Source organism: Mirounga leonina, unplaced genomic scaffold (assembly GCF_011800145.1).
Source record: "Mirounga leonina isolate KUSES-001 unplaced genomic scaffold, KU_Mleo_1.0 Mir_93, whole genome shotgun sequence".
Classification (NCBI taxonomy): domain Eukaryota; kingdom Metazoa; phylum Chordata; class Mammalia; order Carnivora; family Phocidae; genus Mirounga; species Mirounga leonina.
The window spans coordinates 8,719,802-8,735,107 of record NW_023270854.1 but is presented as its reverse complement, the minus strand read 5'-3'; the positions used below and the strand labels follow the sequence as shown (position 1 = coordinate 8,735,107).

Here is a 15,306-nt window from a genome sequence, read left to right as displayed (position 1 = left end):
TTAATCTATCAATTTAAAAAATAAGTTTAAAATACATCCCTTTAGAGAGTACCATCTTAGCCAGTATTTTGATAGGCAAGAACAGAACTATAATCCAGTTAGTCCTCAGCTATAAACAAAAGGATCCACATGAGAATTATTTTTTCCCTTCCTAAGATCATTCACACCAACACACTGTGAAAATCCTATCCCAGGAAATTATAATACTATGCTAAGATTTATGTCCATTTAAATGCTAGCTTTAAAATACCCTATAGAGGTTAAAATCTAAATGTTTCATAAGTATGTTATTCTTTTCAGAAAAAATACAATGGAAAGCGGTAGTCATAATAGTACCTAAGAACCTCATAAAAAGAAAACAGAACTCTACAAAGACTTTTACTATGCAAGCATATTTCAAAGCCAAATACACTGAGAAATAAATTACATCAAAGGTTATTATAAAACATATTACTTGCAAAATATTACTAAAAGCTAAAAAAAGAGACATGGTTTATACTATCAGATTTTTAATCCACTAAATTTGCAAAAAGAATAAATACAGAGTTTGCAAAGGCAAACATATTTTCAAAAGGCACATTTCCTTAGATGCATTGAATCACTCCACTCTAGCCTCTATTTTCATATTTCAGTAATTAACCACTAAGTGATGCAACCCCAGAACTGAGTCATGAAATTTCATTTGCAACAGAGTCACCTTTAGTTACATCAGGAGAAGTCCATCTTAAGCTTAAAGTAAAACTCTAAAAAATTGCCAAAACATGAAGACCATCTAATCACAGGGAATGAAGTACATCCCACTAGCAATCCCCTCATATAATATAAACTTAACTCACAATTTATTCAGAAGGCAAATAAAGAAAATGAAATACGCAATTGATGAGAAAATACGTAAAAATTGTATTAATAAGCTTTGCAACTTGAATAAAGATCATTCCTAATTCTGCCTTTTCTCAAATAATTCAAGCCATACAGTGCCATGCCACTCAACAAATCCACTGCGATATTTCAATTTACTTTAAAGCTATTTAAAGCTATCAGCGTATCCTGTCAAACTCACAAGAAAGTGCTTATACTTTCAAAGTCAATATAGGTTAAACTACCTTGATAAATGTTCTCTTTAATAAGTTCCACATAATTGCACTGAATAATTATAAGCACCAACTTTCTTTAAAACCCAGCAAGATAGATGTAGATTAAAAAACGAAATCACCACATTCAAACCAACAGGAAAAGTTTATGTAAGAAACTGTTTACTTAGCAGTAAAATCTCAGCGATCTGTAACTCAAATAAGTATCTGGGTTCTAGTTATGTCACATCCTAAGCAATGTGTAGTAATACCCACAGCTGGCATAAAGCAGCATGTGACAGATCAAGGAAAGTATTTCAGCTGTATCTAAAAAGAATTTTCCAGTATCACAGGCCAGGGATTAAAGCCCAATTCTATTCAGAACAATAATATTGTGGGGTCTCTTTTAAAAACTCTGAAATTAAGTAACAGGAAAAATAAGTTGACATAAATGAAGCAGTATAAAAGCAAATTTATAGTAAAATAAAACTATAATTCACAAGGTTATTAGAAGTAATCAAATTCTGAAAATGCATTAAAAAATCCACTGGCAGGGGCGCCTGGGTAGCTTAGTGGGTTAAGCATCTGCCTTTAGCTCAGGTCATGATCCTGGGGTCCTGGGATTGAACCCCACACTGGGCTGCCTGCTCAGCGGAGAGTTTGCTTCTCCCTCTCCCTCTGCTGCTCCCCCTGCTTGTGCTATCTCTCTGTCAAATAAATAAATAAAATCTTTAAAAAATCCACTGGGGAAATTTTTTTTTCTACAAATGAAATGAATTTAATATGAGGTTAACAAATATAATAGAAGTCACAGTTCCTTTTGTTTCTTTAAAGTATCTCTTTGCATATGATACATACGCCTACCTTTTGTCATTAATGAACACAGATGTTATTTAGGGCAAGTCCCTAAAAAAATGTGGGTTCAATATGGTCTATTAAAATACATTTAGCTTTATCTTTATTTCTTTTTTTTAGAGCGAGAGTGTGCATGCACGGTGGGGAGGAGTGGAGGGAGGGAGAGAGAATCTTAAACAGGCTCCACGCTCAGCATGGAGCCCAATGTGGGGCTTGATTTCACGACCCAAGATCATGACCTGAGTCAAAATCAAGAGTCGGATGCTTAACCGACTGTGCCTCCCAGGTGCCCCAAAATTGCATTTAATTTTAAAGTATTAGTATCTTTTAAAAAAAAAATTATTTAAATTCAATTAAGATAACATATAGTATATTATTAGTTTCGGGAGTAGAATTCAGTGATTCATCAGTTGCATATAACACCCAATGCTCATTACATCACATGCCCTCCTTAATGCCCATCACCCAGTTACCCCATCCCCCACCCACCTAGCCTCCAGCAATCCTCAGTTTGTTTCCCAGAGTTAAGAGTCTCTTATGGTTTGCCTCCCTCTCTGTTTTTATCTTACTTTTTTTCCTCCCATCTGTTTTATTTCTTAAATTCCACATATGAGTGAAAATGGTATTTGTCTTTCTCTGACTGACTTATTTCACTAACATAATATTCTCTAGTTCCATCCATGGCATTCCAAATGGCAAGGTTTCATTCTTTTTGATGGCTGAGTAACATTCGATTATATATATATATATACATATACATATATATATATACACACACACCACCTCTTCTTTACCCATTCATCTGTTGATGGACATCTGGGCTCTTTCCATATTTTGGCTACTGTGGACATTGCTGCTATAAAATATTAGTAATTACATAGTAAAAGCCTTTCCCAATAAAAACTTACCCAGACACTCTGTGAGCAAACTCAATAATATCATCTTTAGTTCGTGGTCCTCTGTAATTATATGCCAAGTCCCCCTTTAATCTTAAAAAGAAAAAAAAAAAAAGGATAGAAGCTTAGATTATTTCAACTGTTTTAAGAGTCAATGCTAATCAGTATTGTTATATAAAATTATAGTATATAAAATAGTAAATGCAGACTTGTTTCAGAAGTAGCATAACCATGTGAAATACAGTAGGCAACTGGCTACAGGGGACCAACAACTCAAAATATAAAGAAAAAGGCTGTATTTTATTAAAATTACATGAAAATAGTTTACTTTGTATCTAATAGTTGCATTGTGTCTATGCTTCTGAAAAGTGCATAATCTGCACATTCATGGTCAAGAGCTTATCAAAGCATAATTCTCACTATCTTCTCTAGTTTAAAAAATGAGACGGAATTCATAGTATTTCGGTAGAGGGAAAACAAATTTTAAGCAACACAACATCATAGGAACTTGAAAGATGCTCCAAGATTATAGAGTAGAACAAGGCATAAAACACCTATTCTATAAAATTAAGATAATTTTCAAAAAGCCTGTCAATGATGTATCCAACTGAGATTTATTTTTATTTATTTATTTATCTTTTAATCCAACTGAGATTTAAAAAAAAATGTGAAAGGACAAGAGAACATCTAAAATCAAACAAAAAAGAACAGAAAGGATAATTTACTTAACCCAAGTAAAAGAGGCTTAACAAGATTTTTTAAAAGTAGGGAAGGAGGGACGTCAACACAAAACCCAAGAAATAAAGAATTAAAATTAGCCAAATTTTGAAATTTGAGATTTTAAAACACTGAAATAAAACTCAATTATAAAAATAAGTTTCAAAATAATTCCTCAACTCGCACATTATCAAAATAAGGATGAAACTCAAGAGAAAATTCAATAAAATTATGATTATGAAATAAATCCTTTAGAATGAGCACACCATTTCTCCCAACTTATATACGCTTTATATTAGACTTTGCCAACACTTACAGATTAGAATTAAATCCATCAATTTGATTCTGTTTGTTTCTTTCCTCTCTAATGAAATAAGTGTATTTCAATTATAGAAAAGTAAAATTTGTTAGGAGACAGGATTCACATGATACAGCAGAATACACTCTTGAGCTCCTCAAGGGTAAAAGACCTTTCATACTTTACAGCTGTACGTCTTGTCCGGCAGGATGCCTGCCACGCAGTGAGCACTCAGAGCGCATTTAGTGAATTAGCCGTAAACAACACACTCACTTAAATACCAAGAAAAGCAGGAAGATGCAGTCCCTCTCCTTTGATCACATACTGCACCTAGAAAGAATTGCTGAACCCAAATCTGCAATCCTCCAAGGATGCTACTAGAAATTAATGTAATAAAACGTAAGTAGAGTGAACTAATAAAAATACACATATAAACATACAACACTCAACTTACAGCTTAATTGTTGGATAACCTCGAACTCCAAACTCTGAAGCAATGCCTTGATAAGAAAAAGAATAAATAATTCTAAATTTTTTTTAAAAATGAGAAACTAGGTAGTAAATGAGCCTTTTACTTAAAAAGATATATATATTTATACAAACCCATAAAGATGTGTTGTTTTCAAGCCTTAAAAAAGAATATAAATTCACATACAAAAAAGAAAAAACATGACATTCTCATACAAAACAATTACTTAATAATCCAGCCTATGGCCACACAAAACACTATGACTAAGAAATAAATGCCAAAAGAATAGTTAAAATTTTATCCCTGAAGTACTTATTTTAAGATATTCTTGTTAAAAAAAAAATATATATATATATATATATATATAAAGTCTCACTTGTCATTTGATTTCATTTTCCAGGACAAATATTTTTTTTCTAGGTCTCATTGGTTCCGCAAAAATAAGTAAAAATAAATAAATAAATAAAAAACAACAACATAAAAAGCAAAGCCCATCCTTTCCTTTAGTGTTTTCTGAGTCTGAAAAGAACTGCATTCTATTTTAATTTTAAAAAGATAAATTGTATTTGCAAAATTACTTAATTTCTGCAGTCAATACATGATCTAAAAGCAACTTTATCTACTTGTTTTAGAAGTTTCTGCTTTTGTAATAACCCAGAAAAATTCTAGTTATTTTCAAAGATTATTCTGAAGTCCTCATGTTAATTAAAATGAGATACAGTTGCTACAGTGGCATCTTTTTTGAGGGAAAGAAGAAACAAAAACAATCAAATAGAGAATTAGGACTTTAAGAGGTACAGAAATCACTACTGCAAATATACCTTCCTACTTTACAAATTCAAGGCAACTAGAACAGCAAAGAAATGAAACCATCTCAGTTAAGAGACAATATACAATATATTTACACATACACCAGTTTAAGTAAACTATAATGTATTTGTTCCTACGATCTCTCCCTTTGTTAATTTTATTTATTTCGAGGACATTTTACCATAGTTGGGTATAAGGACACTACTCTACGTGAGTTCTGGTTTACCAATCACTTTAGTAATCATTACTCTGGTTTCTTAGCACCGCCCACTACACAAGAATGATGACAAAGTGAATTTGTGGCAAAATTAATAGTCAAAATCTCTTAGCCTTCCTTCGTCATCAATAGAGTTTCTCCCTTAAACATATAGAGAAAGGTGACTGGAAGGTTCTGGACACTGATCAACACTGGTTTTTATTAGAAGCAACACAAACAGTAGAGGTAACAAAAATAACTCAGGTTCTGAAGATAAAGGTCCTGCCTCTGAATAGCTATGTGAACTTAAACCAATTATATAATTTATTTGTGCCCATCTGTAATGTAGGATTTAATTCTGTCCAATAGACTCTAATTGCACACTGTAGTTATTGAGATTGACTTCTGAGTAAAAATACAAAAATGATTTGGGGGGATTATGTGAGTAAAAGATGTTCTTAATGCCCCCTTCCCAAATTAAGGAGGCAGGAAAACATCAGCCCTTAATTACCTTCAACTAAGACTAATATAATTGACGGGGGGAGGGGGGAGGCATATCTATCAGTTCTTTGTTTAATTTATTGTGAAGCTTTTTTATAAACAAATCAAATAAAGAAAATATGCAATCAATGAGAAAATAGGTTTCTCTCAAAACAGGTTTCAGAGAAAAAAATCCCAGCTCCACATTTAACGCCACAGGATCTCTCTAAGATGGAGATATATAATACCACCCACTCTATTATACCTTGACTCCTTGAGCATTAAACTTCATTTTTGATAGAATTTCAACTGGCGGTGACTCCTAAAACCTTACATTTAGGTTTCCCTAGGAAAACAGTTATACACACACACACACACACAAACATATATATAAAGCACACAAGCAAAGCATGGGTTATAGACGTAAAATGATGTAGGTTAGAATTCCAACTTCTAATTTATCATCTAGGCAGCTCTTTCCCTTCTGAGGACGGCACTCATTTTCTTCAGCTTATGGGCAGGATTTTAAAATGAGAAAACATGTGGAAAAGAATCTGAGAGAGAGCTTGGAACACAGAGATCCTCAAATGCTAGGTCCAATTCCTTTCTATTTCTGATCCTGATCTCACTGTTAAGTAGTAAGCTGCAGACACATCAGTGTATGTATAATAAGAACTATCACATGTAAAGTATTTCATAGCTGACTTTAACAGACCTTCAACTATACCTCCAGACAATTCTGTGAGCAGGAGAAGGATACTATTACTACTTTTCAGGTAAAGAAACTGATACTTAGAAAGACTTGGTAACTTGTTTGAATGCAAGCACTGACAAGGTAGCAGGACTATGAATGAAGCTTAAGTCTGACTTTAACTTTTAGTTCTTTATTTTTTCATATTAGAAAACAATGGTTTGGGGCGCCTGGGTGGCTCAGTTGGTTAAGCGACTGCCTTTGGCTCAGGTCATGATCCTGGAGTCCCAGGATCGAGTCCCGCATCGGGCTCCCTGCTCGGCAGGGAGTCTGCTTCTCCCTCTGACCCTCCCCCCTCTCATGTGCTCTCTCTCATTCTCTCTCTCTCAAATAAATAAATAAAATCTTTAAAAAAAAAAGAAAACAATGGTTTGCATAGAAACCTGAGATCAATTCCTTCACAAATTCAAGAATGCATTTGTAACATGAAATTTCGTAATTTTAAATGCTCATAAAATGAGGCCCTTATTTCCTGTTTTCTCCTTGAAATGATAACAACTTGATGGTACAGCTAGGCTTGGATGTGAATTACGTGATCTCAGACTCTGGTCCTAAATCTACCTCTAACTTTGGTGTTTGAAATTACTCAGTCATTTCACTGCTAACTACCTGCTGTTTCTTCATCTGCACAATGGGCAGGGGGAAGAAGGAGGAGCTGTAATTAATGTGAAGTCGTTTTCAGCTCAAAATAGTATTGTTCTTAGTATTTACTGAGTGTTACTATGTGTCTAACAGGAAGAGGATGTAAAATACAGCAGCTGTTCTCAATTGGGGTAGATTGTGCCCTCCAGGAGACACTGGGCAATGTCTAGAGACATTCTTGGTTGCCATAACTCTGGGGGACAGTGGGATGGGCAGAAGGTTGTTACTGGTATCTAGTGGGTGGAGATCAGGGATGTTGCTAAATATCCTACAATGCACAGCAACCCTTCCCCCCAAACAAAGGATTATTTGGCCCAAAATATCCTTAGTGCCAAGACTGAGCAACACTGAGATATAATCACTGGCCAAAGAGAGCTTATAATTTAGAAAGAAAGATAAAACTAATCTGCCAATATAATCTGTGAGCAAGAAATGAGAATGTTACTGGCCAAATTTCATTCCAAGTTTACACATCAACGAGAAGTAAGTTTTGGCCTTTAACATAAAATAAGTATCACACTTACGTTGAGGAATAAGCAGGATTTCAGTGGTTTCAAAACAGACATCACACGGGGCACCGTAACGTATTTTACAAACGAGAAACAATTCTCGTACCTGACTGTGGGAGGGAGTATGTACAGAGAGAGAGGCTAAAATACCTACATTTATACAGGGTTTTTTTATGCCGATTACAGCATTATCAGTTAAAACCATGCATCAAGAAAATTCTGATCCAATTCCAAACACACAGGGTAATTCATGAGAGTTCAAATTTCTCTGGTTCACGAATTCTGGACACAGAGATGTTTGGACTGAGTGTGAGGGCATGCACTTCCAATCTCTGCACTTACACGACCTCAAATACTCAAGAGATTTCTCATACTTGATCACTGAATAATCCTATCCCACCTCAAGCCCAATCATATAAATAACTATTCACCGGAATAATACTTTATTCTGTGGTTCTCCAACTTAGACGTGCAGCAGAATTACCTGGAGTCCACGTTAAAAATACAGATTCTCATGACCCAGTCTCAGAGACTTTCATTGGGTAGGGCTGATGTTGGTCTTCAGAGTCTAAATTTACAGTGAACAGCCCAGGAAATCCTAATGCAGGTGGTCTGCCGACTAAATGCTGAGATACACTGATGCTGCAAATGCCTGAAAAGTGACCTATGGAGATGGATGAAATACATAGGAAACAGCCAAGCCTTCAGTATCTACAGTTAGACATAGAATAATGTTGACAGCTAGTTTGAGAAAAGAATTCAATTTCTTTACCTTTTTCTACTAAAACACCTGTAATGGAGCTGCCTTGAGGTATTTAAAAAACTTTAAGAATTATATGCCCAAAATTTATTTGTACAATCTCCAGACAGTAGTTTTTAAATACGCCTTTTTAAAAAAAAAATACTAGGAAGGTAATATTTTTCTCCATAAGCACATAAAACATCTCCTTGATTCTACAGTAAAGTAGAAAATGCATCCGTCGCTGACATCAAACACTAAGTAACGTAACAATTTACTTATGTTTTTATTGTGTGTCTCTCCCCTCTAGAACACAATCTCCATGAGAGCAGAAATTATTGTCTGTTTTGGTCACTGATGCATCATGATGCCTAGAATGTGCCTGGTACATTCTGGCGTATAGTTAAGGGCTCATGAGATACCCGCTGAATGAATACTGACTCTACAACTTTTTGACAAAAGAATGATTTTTCAATAGGCTACGTTTGTATGATGCAAACAGTCACAAAGATTTACAAGCAAACATTACATGTAGCTTGGGAAAGGGGGTGGAGGGTTTAGCAGCGCACATCCAAGGAGCAAAGGACATAAAGTATAGGAAGCACCCATCACAGTACTTGGCAGAGGATCATCCTCACATACCAGCTCCCCTATCCCTTTTCCCAAAGCTAGATGGTTTGCTTGAGATAATGTGCTCTGCATGCTCTACAGAGGTTTCTTCCTATTAATTCAACATGATACATAACACGATGCTAAATGAACAATAAATCTGTAACAGTCACAGATCAGAGGCAAAAATTTAAACCTCTTAGTGGATTGTGAATAACGGGATGAAAAAGAGTCCCATCGTAAAGTACCTAAAAAGCTACAAACCATATATGAAGTCTTAACACCTTTAAGAACATTGCACTTTAATCACAACATTTAAAGCATTTTCTTTTCTAAGCTACTCAGAAAGAAGTCTTAGCTATTTTTCCCCTAAACATAGTGTCACTTAATAGTGACACACACAGGCACTTAGTACATACAGAATAGTAAGCTAATGAATTAGATACTATAAAAAGAATGGACTTAATGTAAACCGTTGTTTCACTGTAGCATCACATGAGCAGCTTACCATTAAAGTTTTTGCTGGATTTGTAGGTACTATTTTTTTTTTTTTACTGATTATTTATCTTTATATACCCACACGCCTTTATACATTATTTTACTTTATGACTCCATTAAATGACTCAAATGATCACAAGAATTTGCTATGTTTGAGACTTTATTCTACCTGTTGGTTTATTCGTATTTCTCCTCCTATTGGACCAAGCATTTCCTGGACAAGAAGGATTTGTTCTGGTCTTCCTTTAATCTCTAGAGACTAATACGCTAGTTAGTAAACACACTGAGGTGAATACAGTTGACAATGTGAATGAACACAGGTACACGCAGGTCTAATCAACACACAATTGACACCAGATTTCCTAGACACGAGAGCTTACTTTCAGGAGCAACAGTTGAAAGCAATAATTTCTCAAACATTGTTAAAAGCTTATTTCAAGAAATCAATCTCCGTCTACAGTAATTCCTGCCATTGCTCTGGTCTCCTCTCAAAGTTTTAACAACTTATTTGTTTGACTGCAATTCCAGCCTCACAGGTAACTGCTCTCTAGTTCCCTGTTCCCAAACATCAGTAAGCCAAGTACCATAAATTCACAGCAGCTGCTAACATGGAAACACACAGAAAATTACTTACTCTTTTCCATATAACCTGTAGTGGTGTAGTTCAGTAACTATGCTAAAAATCTTATACTATTACTTTTGATTGTTTTTCTTTATACTACAGAGCCAGTCTATCATGGCTGTGATTTCATCCTTGAAGATGTCTGTGAGGACTACTATGTCCTCTTCACTCCACTGTCATTACCAAGTCTGGGCTTTCAGCATCCTACACCAAGATGCATACAAAAACTGACCTACATGATTTTCTTGTCTCTAATTGCTTTTCTTTTGCATCGTACATGTTGCTGCCAAAAACATTTTTATCAAGTCAACTGCTTCTCAAAAATGTCCGTTACGGGCGCCTGGGTGGCTCAGTCGGTTAAGCGACTGCCTTCGGCTCAGGTCATGATCCTAGGGTCCTGGGATCGAGTCCCGCATCAGGCTCTCTGCTCTGTGGGACACCTGCTTCTCCCTCTCCCACTCCCCCTGCTTGTGTTCCCTCTCTCGCTGTGTCTCTCTGTCAAATAAATAAATAAAATCTTAAAAAAAAAAAAAAAAAAAAAGTCCGTTACTTCTCAATTGACAACTGATAAAATCTAAAACACCATGACGTGACAGACCTCTAAAATCTGGTCTTATACTTCATCTTAGGTGCGCTAGCCACTGTGCAAGGGATTTTGAATATGAAATGTTAATACAATCCTCACAACCTTCAGGATTATTACTCTCCCACTTACAGACATAGAAACTAAAATTGAGAGGTTAAGGCCTTTCTCAAAGCCCCAGAAGTAGGCACATGGGAAATCTGGGATTAAAACATAGGTCTATCCTGGGACACCTGGATGGCTCAGTCCGTTAAACATCTGCCTTTGGCTCAGGTCATGATCCCAGCATCCTGGGATCGAGCCCCATGTCAGGCTCCTTGCTTAGCAGGGAGCCTGCTTCTCCCTCTCCCACTCCCCCTGCTTGTGTGCATGCTCTCTCTAACATATAAATAAATAAAATCTTTAAAAAACAAAAACAAAATACAAACAAACAAACAAAAAAACCATAGGCCTGTCCTTTTCCAAAGCTGTATCCTGAGTATAATCCTGATTTCCTAAAAAGAAATGTATATTACACAATTCCACTTTCTTCATTGATTAAAGGAAAAGGGAACCTACATGTACTGAATACTATAAGGGACTTGACATGTGCTACATCATTCAAATCTCAAAAAAACCAACGAAAGCCACATGACAAATATTTACCAATGTAGACATCAAAACTTAAGACATGTTAAGAAATTTTCCCCATTTTACATGGCAAAAGTAGCAGGCAGAAGCAGGATTTGAAATCAGGTCTGCTTTCTGAAGCCATGCTCTTTCCAAATTTCTATGATACTTCATACTTCTCTAAACTTAAATTCTTCTTTTCTCAAATCCTTTAAGATAGGCATTGGTAAACTTTCCTGGAAAAGGTCAGATAACAAATATCTTAGGCACTGTGGGGAAAACAGTCTCTGTTGAAACTCCTCAACTCCTCCAGTGGAACATGAAAACAGGCACAGACAACAGTAAACAAATGAGTGAGAATGTGTGCAGGTATATCTCCATTTACAAAAATGGGCAGTGGGCCAGATTCTGTCCACAGGCTTTGGTTTGCCAACCTCTGCTTCAGGACATCCTATTCTCATTTTCAACTCTAAGGTTTTGCTGTAATATTCTCTCTAATGTGAATACTTTCCTGGTCCTCCCTTGTATCTTTTCTATCTTAACTCATCTTGTAGGTCTCCATCTCCTTCTCTACCACATCATCTCTGGCTACTCAGACAACAACTCTCATTCTGAATTCACACAGCAGCATCAACTGTTTGACACTCAAATTTCTGTAGTTGCCTCAGGTAAACAGCGTATCTCCCAAGGAGGCTCAAAGTAGGAACAATGGCTTATGCATACATGTTAGGCAGAAGATTAACATACACTGCATATCACGCATTTGATGGCTAAATCACTTAACGCATGAAGTATACAATCTTTAATTATTAAGATAACCTTAATTTACCTGAACAAAAAATAAGTATTTCTTCCTCCTACCTTGAATACTGCTTCATGTTAAGTAAATCATTTTCACTATGAGAACAGTAAAATAATAAACTGAGTAAATGCTTACTGGAATAGGAGGTAGCGTCCATCTTTCCAACTTTAACTGGAGAACCAATACTTTTCATCTCAAGACCAACTTCATTCCAAATCGGTTCCAGTTTTTTACAATGGCCACACCATGGTGCATAAAACTTGTTGGGGGAAAAAGAAAAGACAACCACTAAAATATTGTGCTATTGTGTATATCAATCTTAATTTTTAAAAACTCTCTTAGAATAAGTGATCTGATGAGTTCATTTCAGATAAAAAGTCTAAATATAATTTCTGAAGTAGTTTCATAATAAAAGGCAAAACACACACACCACAAATCTAATTAGTTTAACTCCTAGCATATACCTCAACACTGATATTACCTTAAGTTCATTTAAAATGACTACTTATTCCTATTTAAAACAGATAATTTACAATAAAAACAGCTTTGCTTCAAAGTCAGTCTATGTCATATATAAAATGAATACACATACATCACACACACACACACCTCTTAAGCGTTCATGATGAACATCAGTCTATTTCTATTACAAAAACCCCAACACAGTAGGTACCTTTGCTACTTTAAGCATAACTGCTGGTAGACAAGGGGGGTCACTAAGATGACTGGCTTGGCATAGAGACAAGTCAGGTTGATTAAACTAAAACCACAGTTCCTTTTTCTTCAGGATCACCAGAGGGCTGAGGTGGAAATAGGTTCCTCTAGTAAAATGGTGTAACAAACTGCTTGTTGTACTTTCATGAAATAAGATTCATCTATTTTTTTAACATTATATTATGGAAATATTCAAACACGCACAAAAGGAGAGAGGAAGAATTAAACAATGGACTCTCATGCTCCATCATTTGGCTTCAGCAACTGTCAACTCTGCTATTCTCATTCCATCTCTTTTGCTGCCACTCTACAACATTTTTACTGAGACAAGGTAAAAGGAATCCCAAACAACATGAGGTTTAAATACATTCTAAACTTGAAAGTGAAAAAAGGAAGTAAGATGAAAATCTGATTTTGTTCCCCATTAAGATGAATATAAGATTTTTATTGTCAAGTGATAATAACACAAATAATTTTTTGCATAACAGGAAAAAAAGAAGAGTGAATTTTGTAGTTAAATCATACCACAGTCGCCCTCAGACATAATCCATATGTCGACCTCTTCAGAATTTCAGCAAAAACAGGTTTCCCTGCCAGGAACCTTAAGGCTCTGAGGTTCATTTTAATATAATAACCTACATAACACTACGTGACAAAAACGGAATAATATACAGAAACACTAACCATATATTACCATATATGTGTGGAGGAGAATAGAAAATAATTCTTAAAACGGCAGGGGTAGTTAATTAGTACAAAAATTTACATACTCACATCTACAAGCCAAATGTCATCTTTCCGATTGTCTTTAAACCTAAAAAAACAAACATGAGAAAACAAATCTCTGATTGTATGTTTGTTTCTACTTTACAATATGTGGGGCTGATAAACTGATAAATACTGGAGCATGGAACAAATTCAACAAGTTTTTATGTAAAATTTTTACTAAGTGACCTCTAAATCTTATCCATTAAACATCTTTTAAAAAGTAGAGAACTGATAATCAGAAGTACAAAATTAAAAAAAAAAAAAATGGGGCGCCTGGGTGGCTCAGGTCCTGATCCCAGGGTGCTGGGATTGAGTCCCGCATCAGGGTCCCTGCTTGGCCGGGGAGTCTTACTTCTCCCTCTCCCTCTGCAGCTCCCCCTGCTCATGCTCTCTCTCTCTCGCTCTCTGAAATAAATAAAATCTTTAAAAAAATTAAATAAAAAAAATTAAGTGGGACTTGGTAGAAACACAGATAGAGGCCTCAGCTCCCAGCCCCTCTATTCCATTTACTCCTGTGCATTACAGTTAGCATAGCTAAACTGACACTGCTATCCTTAAAAAGGTCTGCTTCCAAGACTGGCCCTTGGTTGGTATCCGGGAACTTGAATTTCAGGAGGGTTTCCACCTTTTCCTAATAAGATAGCTCACTGTTCCAACACCGTGCAAACAAAGTGGTTTTATGATGAACATCTGCTTTCCTTCCAGGATCTGAAATTTTGGTATAGACTAGGCAGGAAGGTCCTTACATGACCATCCCCCAATAAGAATCCCTAAGCACTGAGTCTCTAATGAGCTTCCTTGGTAGAGAACATGTCAAACATGTGGTCCCAACTCCTGATGGAGGAATTAAGCACATCCTATGTGACTCTAGTAGGAGAGGACTCTTGGAACTTGTTCCTGGTTTCCTCTGGAATTTACCCACATTGGCTTTTCTCTTTGTTGGTTTTACCATGTGCCCCTTCACTGCAATAAATCATAACTGTGACTTCCACAATAGGCTGAGTCCTCTGAGTGCTCCTCGTCAATAACCAAGCCTGGGAGTGCTTTTGGGGACCCCCTGACACAAGAGCTTACAAAGAATTTTCCTAAAACACGGTTCTGATCATCTGATCATGTTTCTCTTATTTGACACCTTCTAGGTGCCCTTCCACCACCTACAAAAAGAAGTATAAATTGCTACATGTACTCATGTGCTGGCCCCAACTTATCCTTCCACTCAAATATAAGCATCCTATGATTCCCAATCAACTCATGGTATTTATCACAGCTAAATTCACAATGTTTATTTGACTTTCTACATTCTTTCGTGTTCACATCCTATCCAGCTAAAAGCATTTCTTACTCCATAATGCCTTCCTAAATTCCTCACAGCTAGAAACAATCTCTCCACATCATCTTTGTCCTCTTTAGGATTCTTATCAGTTTTCACACATTGTATTTACATATTATCCAACAATAATTATGCTTATTTCATCTCTTAGTACCTTGCACAGTGACCTATATTTAATCTATACTGAATGAGTGACAAAAGTTCTTTATGGGGATATTTTAGTTAAGATTCTTGAATCTACAAAGACAAAGAGAACACATGTCCAGTATCTGAGCTCTTCAGTCCAACAGCACTCACATCTGTCCAGCTGTGACACAGTCTGTCCTGAACCATGGGCAA

General features: G+C 35.9%; 1 protein-coding gene across 2 annotated transcripts in view; it reads right to left on the bottom strand.

Moving 5' to 3' along the window:
* TMX3 (thioredoxin related transmembrane protein 3) overlaps positions 1-15,306 on the bottom strand; it is a 43,360-nt gene that overhangs the window by 23,838 nt on the left and 4,216 nt on the right. For both annotated transcript variants that reach the window (XR_004677644.1, XM_034996057.1), the window contains exons 3-6: positions 13,644-13,683; positions 12,291-12,414; positions 4,291-4,336; positions 2,834-2,914 (exon numbers count right to left, since the gene is read on the bottom strand). Coding sequence is in view for 1 of the 2 variants with exons in the window: in XM_034996057.1 (XP_034851948.1) it covers positions 2,834-2,914; positions 4,291-4,336; positions 12,291-12,414; positions 13,644-13,683 (291 nt within the window). In the remaining variant the exon portion in view is untranslated. The remainder of the gene's footprint in view (positions 1-2,833; positions 2,915-4,290; positions 4,337-12,290; positions 12,415-13,643; positions 13,684-15,306) is intronic.